General features: G+C 38.0%; 1 protein-coding gene across 21 annotated transcripts in view; it reads right to left on the bottom strand.

The window, feature by feature from the left end:
• The window catches only part of LRRFIP2 (LRR binding FLII interacting protein 2), a 106,132-nt gene that overhangs the window by 36,311 nt on the left and 56,364 nt on the right, over positions 1-13,457 (bottom strand). For 9 of the 21 annotated variants that reach the window (XM_045856538.1, XM_045856544.1, XM_045856542.1 and 6 more), the window contains 7 exons: positions 12,438-12,512; positions 11,089-11,136; positions 10,963-11,007; positions 10,070-10,117; positions 9,565-9,621; positions 7,369-7,437; positions 4,634-4,723 (listed from right to left, as the gene is read on the bottom strand). The exons of 9 other annotated variants lie outside the window; for them this stretch is intronic. In XM_045856538.1, coding sequence (XP_045712494.1) covers positions 4,634-4,723; positions 7,369-7,437; positions 9,565-9,621; positions 10,070-10,117; positions 10,963-11,007; positions 11,089-11,136; positions 12,438-12,512 — 432 coding nt within the window. The remainder of the gene's footprint in view (positions 1-4,633; positions 4,724-7,368; positions 7,438-9,564; positions 9,622-10,069; positions 10,118-10,962; positions 11,008-11,088; positions 11,137-12,437; positions 12,513-13,457) is intronic. 3 more of the 21 variants (XM_045856540.1, XM_045856548.1, XM_045856560.1) reach the window with 1 other exon arrangement.

Here is a 13,457-nt window from a genome sequence, read left to right as displayed (position 1 = left end):
TTTGAAAAATTTTGTTCTTTTTCATTACCCACATTTATCACATTCATTTTCTCAGTAAATACATTTTATTATGAGTACTGTATCAATATAAATACTATCTTAGACTCTGAACACTTCTTGCTGTAATATTCTACAAAGGAACTGATGTTAGTTCACTCTGATTGTTTCAAACCACATACAAAATGTGTTATACCAATCATATAATGATAGTAGTTTTTATATTGGCGATTTTTGCCATAAAAAGGAATAATCTTCCATTACATCTATACTAGTAAAATACGTTGCCTAGTAGTTAATGTGTTTATTCTTTAGAATGAAAGAAACACTATATCTAACTAAACTGCTTTATTTCCCTCAGAGTAACTTCCAACTCTCTTCTACTAATGAATTAAGGAGAAAAACAGCACTCAGAAACATTCTTCTGTATCTATTTGAAATCCTGTCTCATAGTCCCCCTCACAAAAATAACCCCCTAACCCACCCATTTTTTAACAGTCACCTTGAAATAAACTTACATTTTAGAGGCTGCGTCACTGAACTAGTCCCTCACGAGGTTCATTCTACTGCTTTCCCTCTCTTCTGACAGATCCCAATTGTCGCAGCCTAGGCTGATGATGACGCGCCAAACCTCAGGGATTGTTAAGCCAGCAAAAAATGCCCCGAGCAGCCACGCCGCAGTCCAGTCATTTTGGCTGCAGTGACTTGGCCAGAGTCTCTCCAGCTCTCAATGCTCAGCCGCTGTGCTACGCTGCGTGCTGCATGCACTTCCAGCAAGTGCTGGCTCAAACCTGGTCTTCCGAAAGCCCAGCGCTCTGACGGCCAGGAGGTCCACACAGCTACCCTGCAAGGGCGAGCTACTGCTCACAATGACAACTCAACGAGTCTGCCGGATCCCGAAAAGGCTTTTTAAATGGCATAAAATTTCATTGTGTTTAATATTAATAAGGTATAAAATAGAGAAAGGCTGGTAAAAGGGTACAAACCTTCAGCTGTAAGACAAAGTCTGAAGATCTAATGTAAAACATGGTGACTATAGCTGATTTTAGAAATTATATATAAATAACATGAAAAAATATGCACTAATATGAAAAATGATTAAAGATTAGTAAGTGAAAAATAAGAAAACAAAGGTTGAGTGTACTGTATGTTCACAATTTGATAAACCAAGCAAATTAAACTGCAATAGTGAAAAATAATGAAAATAAATCATGAAGTTACTAAAAAAAAAAAAAAAACTATGTGGCTAGTCAAAAAGTAGATTAAAAAAAAGAAATAAGCAAAATTTTATTTTCCTCTAGTAAGGCCTTCAGGACTTGTTCATTAATATTGACTGTAGACCTGGCCAGTGTGGCTCAGCTGGTTGGAGCATCACCCCATAACCAAAAGGTTGTGGGTTCGATTCCTGATCACAGCAAGTATGATCCCCTTCTGGGCACATACAGGAGGCAACCCATCAATGTTTTTCTCTCCCTCTTCCTCTCTCTCTAAAAACAATGGAAAAATGTCCTCAGGTGAGGATTATGTACTATATACTGTAGCCTACTATTTTGAGTATTTCAAGTAAATACTATGCCATTTTGCTCTTAAATAATTAAATAGGCAATTTCCCCATCAAGAAAAGGACACTTTTCTCCTGGATAGCTGTAAATGGAAAGTTAGCCAACAAGCTTGTAACATTTCATTCATATTAATGTGCAAAAAAGAATACATGATGCCCAACTTTAATTACAGTTTGAATGCTTAAAATTCAAAAGTAACATTTCCTTAAAGAAGTTCAAATTATCAACTAGTACACAAAGTCTTAAATATCCTTCCCATATTTCGGTGATAAATGTTTTTGCCTTCTTTATATCTGGGATACCTAAAAATGCTGTGCTCTTGACATTATATAAATTGTTTCTCTTGAAATCAAACTCCTTGATAATTTACTGAAATTTGTACACATGAGAAGAAGTTCTTAGAATATGTATCTTGTCAAATCTTTGAAACTATTTCTTCAAAGATATTAATTATTCTCCAAGAGGACATTTAATCTTTCTTTTAGCCCATGGCTTCTTAATTTGACAGATAATTTATTTATACTATAGTTTCCTGAATGTAGTCACTAGATTATAATCCTTTGTTAACTTCTGATTTACATATACTGACTCAATAATGCTGTTCACAAATTCTGCTTGAAAAAAAAAGCAAACAAATATAATTGTGATTCTCCAACCACAAAAGGGAAAGGAATAATTCATTTTAATAATCTCCTAAAGCAAACCTGGCCTAGGGTTCCATTCAGAAATGGTCTAATTATTAATCGGTAAAACTAAAATTAGCATATTTATAGTCTTTTCCTTTAACCTAGTCTGACCTACAGAACAGAAAGGAAAAAATGTAGAAGACAAGAGGCTAGAATGACCAGAAATACTGTATAAATCAGGGTCTGGCACCACTTTCCAGCACCTCTTAGTTCAGAAGTTATAAATTAGCTGACTATATACATATTTGATCCACAACAGAGAAGCCAGAAAGAATCTTTTAAATTTTTGAACTTACGGCCAGCATTTCAAAAAATCAGAATATTTTACATAAAAGTGCTGATTCCCAGCTTATCTTTTGAAAAAGTGTATGTGCAATGGAGGGCGGGGGGCCAGAGCTTACCACCATCAAGCCCACTTTTTATTTGTCTACAATAAACTAAACCATAGGATACCCTTTAAAAAGATATTAGAGAAAAATTTTTAATCTAGAGAGGGGACCAGAAAAAATTTCAGGCTTTGCCAAGACGTAAAATTAAGGATATTATACAGAGTGGGGAAAAAGTAGGTTTTCAGTTGTTTGTATGGACAAATAATACAATAATGAATAAATAATAATACAAAAATAAACTATGGTTTTTATACTCACAACTATAAACCTACTCTTGCCCCACGTGGTACAGGGTTCTTAGATAATTATTTAAAAATATAAAAACCAAAATAAATTAAACTTTTTAAAATGGAAACAGCATTTTAGTTGTGGTGATGGAAAAATACATAAAATCTGTCACTGACTAATGAGTTATAAAATAACAAAGGGCTGACTGGATTTGCCAATCTGCCTAGAGGATCTTTTGCTTATATGAGTGGGTGTACAGCATGATGATTTGCTATACATATAGGCTACGTATATTGTGTGTCTGTATATCAAATCATCACATTATACACCTTAAATGTGTATAATTTTAATTTTAAAATGTAAATAAAATACCTGGAAAAAGAGAAGTTATATTTAATTAGTAGAAACAGGGGAGAACTTTTTTTTAATTGTCAACCTTTTCACTTCTGTATAGTTACTAAAATTAATTACCAAGAAATACACATAAGGACTACATAACCACTAATACAGACATCACAAATTAGAGGATAGTAGAATTCAAAGATTTTAAGAGAAAAAGCAAACACAATAAATTAAATGTAACTGTTTATGAAAAGACAGGGTACTAAGCAAATTATAAAAGAGACAGTATTTCAGGAGAAAGACTTGGGAGCCCTCTTCTAACTCCGTGTATAGAGATTCCTTCCTCTGGCCGGGGCTGCGGCAGGACTGCTACATGGCCAGGTTTGAGAGCCAACAATCTGGAATACTTATGGACCACACTTAAAATTACTTTTGAGATTAAAAGTCATTCAGAAGTAGTTATTATATATAATCAGTAACATGCTAAACATAAATAATTCTCCCTCCATTGAAAGACTGTCTAACTTTCCCAAGAAGCACTGCCTCTCCTCTGCTTCAAAGTGCCTGACAACCAGGACAGTGTTGGCTCCAAGGGCAGAACAGCACTAATGCCAGGAACTGAGAGGAGCTATCACAGAAAAGAAGGCTGCTGGATAAATCCGCCAAGTGGAGATCTGCTGGGGCGGTTCCTTCATTAGGACAAATGCCTTAAGGTATTATACACAGGACAGTCTTTACTACGTTTGGTCCATGATGAATGTGAAAGCACTGGGCAGGCATTTCTTCAAAGCAATGTCATGATCCCAATGTTTAAGATCTATTCACATTCTCCCTGGTTACTATAAAGTAGTGACACTTTACTGAGTAGTATATTTTATTGTTCACCTCCAAAGTCCCCTTGGAACTTTACAGATTCACAAAAACAAAAAAGTGAAGAAAAATTTTAAGACTGATTAGGAATTATCTAAATATGGCCTAGGTAATAGATGGTTTGAAAGAATAATTTTTAATTTCATTAGGTAAGATAATGGTACAGTGAGTGTGCAAAAAATTCTCAAAAGTTTAGTAGAGAGATATACTGAACTATTTATTGGGAAATGACATGATGTATGGAATTTGCTTTAATATAATTTAGGAGAAAAAACAGCAAGGGGAAGAAATAGATGAAACAAAATTGGTACAACACTGATAATTTTTGTAGCTGCTGATGGATTCTGTGGGGGAAATTTTCCATGGAAAAGCTTTTTTTAAAATCAGAACATATCATTATATACATTCTGAAACAAAACAAATAAGTATATTTCATGCTAATATATTCAAATAACTATTTCCTAGGCAGTAAATTAAGTTTCTAATTTTAAAACAGATGACGTATCAGCCATTAGTCACACGCCTGAGACAACGGAACCACCCCATGCAACGCACTCACGCCGGCCAGCTCTGGGACGCTGACGTCATCCACCTCAGAGACAACGCTGCCCCTGCGGTTGGAGCGACTGAAATAATCCGCCGCAGAAACCTTTCGGTTAGAAAAGAGAGATGCTTTAGAAATTAAGACAGAAGAAAAGAATAGGAACATTAGCATATAGGAGGGGAAGGTTTTTGGTGTGTGATAAGGTATGATAAAATGAAATGAGGAAACTACTGCAATTAACCTACTCCAAAAAGTAAAAGAGAAATGCACAGCGCTTTCTAAATGAAACCCCAGCTCCGGCAAAGGAGCTTTTGTCCATCTCAGCGAAAGTCCTACGCAGACCACCTGCCACCTGGGCCGGGAGCACTCCCATGTTGGAGGCCAGCATCGTCCTCACCAGGAGGGATTCCAGAACAGTATCCACTTAAAGCCTCTCCTGGAACACACACATTTATAATTCATATATAACTGTCACCTCTGTGAAGCACATACATACTGAAGGCAGAATCATTTCAACAGTATCTACTGCACCTTTTCCCCAATTCCTCAGTTCCCTCTTTTTCACCCTCAAGACCAGGGACGGCAGAGCAGAATAATGAGACGTGCACTGGCCTCCTGGTTCCCCCCACACACCTGGTCGTTTCCCACCTTAGACTCTGGCACCGGTCTAGAAAGCTCTCCAGGCAGCTGGCCCCTCGCATTTCAAGTCTCGGCTCAAAGGTCCTTGGCTCAGAAGACCCTTCTCTGACCACCCTACCCAAAGTTGGGACACAGACACACACATCCTCCACGTTGCCGATCTTATCGCCTGCTTGTTCTCGTCACAGCCCCAGAGTTACTTTCTTTTTGTTCCTTTCTCTACTAGCGTGTTTTCTATTTCTTTTTCACTAGGATATTAGCTCCATGAAGTCCGAAATATGGTCTGACTTACCACATTATTCCCAGTACTTAACACAGTGCCTTACATATACTAGGTTCTTTATAAACATCTGTTGCACTAATAAATAATATTTTTTACCTCACTCATCAGCTATTCCTTACCCCAGCTCTCTGATTACCATGCTCAAAAACTCTTCCCTTCCAGAAAGAAAATATGGAAGCCCATCCACAGAGACAAAGAAGGCTTACAACTACAAAGTTTTGCTAAGGGCTAATACAATCAAGCAATAGTATTTTTATTCATAGTAACAATTATACAACTTAAATTTACACATACCTAATATTTTACTTGTACCTACTGTCTCAGAATTTTGATAGCTATTTTCTATGTAGTAATTCATTTAATCCATACATTAAGTCTACCTACAAAGATAGTTATTAACTACTAAAGAAATTGCCATTAACACACAAATAAGTTATAAATGTGGTTCAAGGCCAAGCATGATTATTTTAAAGTCCCTGCCTTTCAATTAAGAAGTACAAACTGGCCTGGCCAGGTAGCTCAGTTGGTTAGAGCATTGTCCCAATACACCAAGGTTGTGGTTTCAATCCCCAGTCAAGGCACATATAAGAATCAACAAGTAAATGCATAACTAAGTGAAACAACAAATTGATGTTTTTCTCTCTCCTCTTCTCTCTCTAAAATCAATAAATAAAATTTTTTAAAAAGGAGTACAAAATGGCAGTTATAAAAATAGTCATGGGGATATAAAGTACAGCATAGGAAATATAGTTAATAATACTGCAATAATTATGTAGAGTGTCAAATGGGTAAAAGACTATCACGGTGATGACTTCATAAATTCTATAAATGTCTAATGACTATGTTATACAGTTGAAACTAATATAATATTGCATGTACACTATAATAAAAAAATTTTAATTAAAATATTATTTTAAAAATTATTTAAAAATAAAAATAAAAATGAAGTGTCTGCATTTCTACTACATCACTTTCTAAGGGGCTTTGAAATATTCTGGCTTTTTCTTTCTCCTTCAACTTTGAGTATGAGCTTTAACTGGCTTGCCAATGGACAACTGCCTCTAATTAGATCATTTTTGTCAACACATTTCACAAACACTTGGTGCTCCCTTTTCTATGAAACCTTGAGTTTACGATCTTTCACAAAACATGACTCATATTAAATGGTCTATTTTTCTTAAAGGAATTATAATTATAGCCTCTTAGTTGTTTTGCTTTTTTCTAGCTCTAAGCTGACACATCATCCTCAGCAATGTACTTTTCCAATAAATTCTTAAATAAAGCAAAAATGTCATCAGCTCTGTAAAATATTCAGTTTCATCAAAAGAATAACCTGAAATTACATAATTTGTATTTTAATATAGCTATTTGTGGCCTCTATAATTAGTACTCTAGCTGAATTCTAAGACCAGAATTTTTAAATTTTGCCATCAGAAGCTCTTAAAAAGTTCATGTCTTAAAAGATATATAAACAATGGTTAAAATTAAATATACAGCAAAGAATGCAACTGATGGCAACTATGCACATAAATGTGCATAAAACAGAAACTAAGAATAAAAAGTGAAAAATCTTTCAAATACACAATGACTAGCACATAAGAGGTGTGAAGAGGCCAGTTATTAATGAAAGCTTACATAGTCCACAGAGAATATGTACTGTTGGAAACGCATTTTTGAAAGCAGATTATTCATATAAGCTAAACTTGAAGAAAGTTTAGTTTGCTCATTCTGTCAAATGCAAATTTCACTTTCCCATACCTTTCATGTGATCCCACAATGTTGCAATTTTAAAACTTATTGTATGTGTCTGCATGCAAACCATGCTCACCACGCTCTCCCTTCGCCCACGACTGGAACGACCAGAAGACGCAATGCTTGCGGTGTCATCGTCAATCAGCTACAGGCATTAAAAGCAGATAATGAAAAAGAGGCAATTTCAGCACAGGTCTTACGCAAGCGTGAGGGCCTCAGGGACATTTTGGGAGGCATGCAAACACTCCGTGTGAGCACCGTAACTGGCACCACCCGTTGCGCCCCCTTAAATAGGAAGGTGTTTCAAGCCATTGTGAACATCGTTAAAAATCAAAAGATATTTCCAAAAAGGACAAAAAATAAAATAGTACTTTATATTTTATTTAAGTTAAAGAAAAGGAAGGGGTGTGGGAACATGTAAACCAGCGAAAACCAGCTTTCATGCTTTTTAAACCTCTAGGCCCTTTGGGATCCCACTGAAGATCAATAAATACATTTAATGTTTTAGAAAATATTTTAAAGTTAAGTAATGTAAGTCAAAGACAGACTTTCCTACCAGTATTACACTGAAATGATGGTTCTTACTTTCCTTTATTCGTTCCTATGCAACTGGTGGAGACACTCCCATGCTCACCCCACAGTTTCCTTCCTGTCGCACCAGCAGCACAAGACTCACCTTCAGTCTGGGCAGGGTATCTCCATTCTGACATCACTAAGAAACCATTCTGGTATCGCTAAGACCTAAAACAATAACTCTGAACCCAATTTGCAAATGAAACGGCATCTAGTCAGCACAGGGACAAGAGTCTACACTTGACTGAAAACAATTAGAACAATTCTGTTTACAAGAGGCCACCACACTTGGGACATTAAAAATGCTACCGGGCCCTAGAACTGCCAAGGGGAATTTTATTAGAGGGTGGGTTAAAACTACACTTCCTTCTTACGTGAAAAAGCTTTTGTCTCCTTAAACATCCTGAGTCATTTTCTGTGAGTGCAGGAGTTGGAACTCTTGAGAAGCGCACTTGCAAACGGCAGGAGGACTGAGCCAAACACGTATGTAAAAGAAGGCCCATTGGGCTCACCTATCCGCTCACCGAAGTAATCTGTGTTGGCCACCGAATAACTGCTTTAATCATTTCTCCAATTCTGACATTGTCAAGAACAACAAGGTAGCTCCTAAAGCCATAATTCGCTATTGGAATTATAAATTAGTACAGTCCTTTTGCTGGGAAATATAGCAATGTACATCCTAATTTAAATGTATATACTCCTTGACCTCCCCCACTTCGTGACTAGCAATCTACCTTGCAGAGCTACTCATAGAAGTACACAAAAATATGCCTCTGTAAGAACGTTCATAATACGAGTGTCTGTAGCAGCAAAAATCTGACAGCCTGAATGCCCATTAGGAAAGTGATTTTTTAAATGTATAGCCTGAGCATTAATGGAATAATATATCATCATTTAAAAGAATGTGTTGACATAAAACTAACTGGCATTCAGTGGAAAAGGAACATGGTTTTTTTTTTAATCTTTTTAAATGTCAAAAAAAGAATGAAATAAATCTTTGTGTCAATACAAAAAGAGACTTTAAATAAACAAATGAGGCGCAGCATGTGAGAGTCCATATACCTGTCAAATAAAGCACACTCACTCACACATGCATAAAAGATCTCTGCAAGGACATGAAAGCACAGCCCTTGCATTTGAGAAATGGAAAAGGAGGGGAGATGTCAGCAGACTTTTCCTTAGAACTTTCCTTAAGCTAATATTACTTCTATAAATTAAAAAATTTTTAAAAATTTAACACAGAAAGACAAGCTGATTAGAATCATCACAGTTTTGCCTCTTAAGGAACAATTTTTAAAAGTGGACTGGTTTTGTTTCTTCTCCCACCCCACTGATTAAAGCACTGGCAAGCAAGGGAAATGACTCAAGGCAGGAAACGGAGATGGCAGGAAGAAACACGGGCAGCCAACTCAGACACTGAACTGTGACCACTGCAGAGGCAAGAAGTTCCACACACACAACAAATATACATTTTAAAAAGAGCTGATGACACTGATTGCAGACTCATTTAAGAAATTACACGTTAAGTCACATTCATACAGAAACCACCGATTCAAATTAGTACTTGAATTTATGTGCTGAAGGAAAACGATAACCCATGCACAGGAGAGTGAAACACACTACACCCTCAGTGTTCAAACCTGTGAGTACAGATTAATCGAACAACCAAAGGTTTCTAGGAAGCATGCGAACAGCTCACCACAGGACTGCTTCGGGCTGAACTTGTTCTTGATGAGTAATAACTGTATTCAGATGGCTATAAAGTTTCCAAGAAGAAAGGTTTTATAATAATGATCAGTTCCCTGTCCTGCAGGGAATATATCAGTGACCTAACTAGCTCCTGGCTCCCATGGTTAAGGTAACTGTCATTCCCTGGTCTGCGATTCCACCCCACTCCCCCTGGAGATCCACCAGCCCCCTGCAGAAGGGAGAGGAGGGGGGAGGAGGCGCTGCCCTGAGAAGCACGTCTTCTTCCTGAGGAACTAACGAACAAGAAAAGAGGTTTCTCTACTTATATCCCTCAAACTTGAAGCCATGGTTTCCAGCATGCACTTTCTCATAGCTTGGATGAGAATCACAATTGGCGAGCTGATGGATCACAGTTTGTAGAGTAATCACAGTCAGATTAAATAGCCTTTTCTTTGCAAGGAAACTGTGCCCACCTACACATCACCCCCCTCACCACCTCCCCCAGTGAGACTTACAGTTCGAGAACCGTAAGGGTTATATAATCCGCCATCATACAATGACACCTAAAGAACAAAGGAAATACCACTTATCTATTCAGCATCAAGTTATTTTTAAAATGTCCTAGCTTCTCTGCAGTACTCAGTTCCAAGAAGTTTTGAAGAATGGTTTCAGTGCGCAGCCTCCCAAGGTGAAGACTGAAGGTGATACCACTCATACATACATATGCATCGGTCCCATTAAAACTTCGAGTTGTACTTCATTTAGAAAGCACATTGGTTACGGTATTTCCTTTAATCACGATGTTGTGAAACTGAGAGAACTAACATTTATTCTCTCAAAAGAGCAAACAGAGCGGAAAAGGTTAAGTGAGGTACAAAGCATTTTGCCCAACGTTGCAATAAAATTAAATTTTAAAGCCTCAGGTTCCCAATCCACTAGAACAGGCCACAACACAATAAACAACAGCTTGAAAGCAACCAACTCATTACTCGCAGATTACAAAGAGCTATTGTTCTGCTTTCTAGCCAGCTTGCTTTATTAGAGCTTAGTATTAATGTGGCCAAGACCACAGCTGTCCCAAAGAAAAATATGACATCCCAGGCATGGGCAGCTGTCTCAGAAAAGTAGGCAAGTGTAGTGGGACCCGTGCAAATCTACCTCCTCTACAGGAATCAATGCTAAGCAAAAGCCTACCAAAACCAGCAGTATCTACCACTGTGAAGAAAATATGCTTATTTTTGCTCCCCTAAAATTTTGTATTTTAAGCACAAGCAGCACATTCTGCAGTGCACATAGCATTAAAGCCATGTGTCCTTGACTGTTCTGGAGGAAAAGTCGTTAAGCCAGAGTCAGCGCCACGACTGTGGCCCTACCAGGAGCATAAACGTTGGAAGCAGAAAATACAAACCAGACTGGCACTTCTCAGCAGACCAGAATTTGCAGTAAGAGAGGCCTATGAAAAAAGCACATGATTTAACCCAAAGAAAAGCAACTGGTAGCTCTGAAGGCAACACACCCCTCAGAAAGTACTAACCCTGGTACTCTTAGATGTCGCCAGAGGGTCACTGCACAGGGAAGAAGACTGGAAGAAAGAAAAACAAACGGAACAAAATAATTGAGAGGGGAGGAATATGAATGAACTGGGCTCACCATCATGAGAGCAGAAAACGTGTTTATTTCATACTCTATAATTCATTAGCGACTCTTGAGTTGTTAAGGCATAAGTAATACATTGTGAGAAAAACTTAGTAGAAATCTTTTTAAACACCAACTTTAAGGGTTAAGAAAGAAAAACACTGGGAACAGTTTTCCATGAATGCATACGAGTCCCGCTGGTCTTGGAAAAATAATGTTAGGAGAGGAGACAGCACCCTGAGAAGACCCAGGGGAAGAGGGCCACGGCACAGGAAGTGTGGCGAACAGCGGCCACATTTCAGTCACCAGCAGCTCCTGTGACATTTTCAGCGATCTCATGACACACTCCAAATGGCCTTGGGGAACCTGAAAACTGAGCTCTGAGTTACCACTGTACACACTCTTTTCCAGGCCTTGGAAAAGAGTAGAAAAACCTGTATTTCCTAACAAGCCATGGATGAAGTGCCTTAGTTTACTGTGACCAGTAGGTCACAGTAAATCCACACACTATCAGGCACAGCATTTTTTAAAAAAGGAATTACATCTTCCTTTTCTTGCTGTCATTTGAAGACACAATTTTCAGTTCTTTTTTTACCAAGCCTAATCAGACATGGAAAGTAAGAGTATGTAAGTTGTGTGCAGGTTTGACAACGGAATTATTTTAAATGCACTGTGTGCCATATGTGTAATGTGTTTTAAATGTATGATATGCCAAATGCCTTGAAAAAAGGAAGGCTTCTAACACTGAACAAATACTTACATTCTTCTCAACCCATTCACAGTGTAAATTTTCACATGAAAGCTTTAATTAGAAGGGCATCCACATGATGTTTACTAATGCCTATAATGTATTCTGAAATGCATCACCACAAAACATGAATTTATGGTTCAGTGGACAGAGAGTCCGATAACTACCTGATAAAGGAAACAGAGTAAAATGCTAATTGTAGAATCTAAATGGTAGTTACTGGGTAGTTAATGCAAGTCTGAACTTCTTTTGTATGTTAAATAGTTTTCATTAGAAAAAAATGGGGGGGAAAGATACTCATTTAATTTACAAACACAGTGATTTAATAATTCCCACTGTTTAAATTTATACTCACACAGACTATGCAAATTCAGTTACCTCAAACTAGTATCATACGAGCAGCCATTAACAGGTTAGTTTTAACTAGTTAAAATGCGAACTAGATTAGAAATGGGTTAAAGTTGAGTAAAACACACGAAGTTAAGAAACTTGAGACAAACCCGAGTGTAGCAGGCAGAGCTGGGTTTGCTATGCCTCAGGCTGCTATAGTTCCTCTGGTCAAAGTAGAGGCCGCTCTGCAAAAACCAAATCAAACCCGTATTTCTTAAGGTGACTGTTGTTAATTTAACAATATGCAAAGGCAAAATCTGACATTGCCAAACCCTTTCGTCTCTGAAACAACTTTAGGGTTAACTATAAACCAAGTACAACACTTACTATAAATTTTCACTTTAAAAACAAGAGAATAAACCCTCAGGCAAAATGGAAATAGTAAGTGATCTAGTCTCATGTCACACTTACAAATGCCCTTGAAAAATCCATGACAACTGTATAATCACCCCTTTTACAATTCATTTGGCAATGTCACAGATATCATTAAACAGTCATTTTTTCCAACCTTCCCCTAGTCCCATTATTTGTCAAAACAAACCGATCAAATGAAATGACCAGAGAGAGCGCACACTGTTTTAGTCTAAAATATCTACAGCGGTTCATTCTCAATGCGCTGTACAAAACAGTAATTAAAGTTGTACTGTGGTAACTCGAGGGGGAACAAATTCTTTTTCTAACTCTTCAGCCATCTTTTTTACCCAAGGTTAGGGAAATTTAGGCGATCCCTCACTGGAGGACCCCTTCTCCACGGTAAACTGTGTAACCAAGGACACCCTTACTCACCCCCACCCCTCTCCTGCCCATCCTGGCCCTGCCTTCCTATACAACACCCTCAAGGAGGCACCAAGACTCACCTCTCCCCAAAGCTCCCAACACTCTACCCTCCAGGGCCTCTCACTAATGTCCTCTCCATTATATTCTCCTTTCCAACGGCCAAGGTCTCCTGACCCTCTCCCCACCCAACAATGGTCAGGGTGGGAGCTGGAAACCACACCTCCTCTGCCAGTGCTGTGGCAGCCTAACAGGAAAGAGGTGTTCCTAGCACCCAAAGTGGGCATTCTGGACACATTTCCCCCCTCACAGAAATGTTTAGCAAGGTGGCTGGAATGGAGAGCACCATTAGTTAC

The sequence above is a fragment of the Phyllostomus hastatus genome, unplaced genomic scaffold (assembly GCF_019186645.2).
Source record: "Phyllostomus hastatus isolate PE091 unplaced genomic scaffold, TTU_PhHast_1.1 phas_scaffold_129, whole genome shotgun sequence".
NCBI lineage: Eukaryota > Metazoa > Chordata > Mammalia > Chiroptera > Phyllostomidae > Phyllostomus > Phyllostomus hastatus.
Note: the sequence above shows the minus strand (reverse complement) of the source record. Positions and strands in the feature narration are given on the sequence as shown.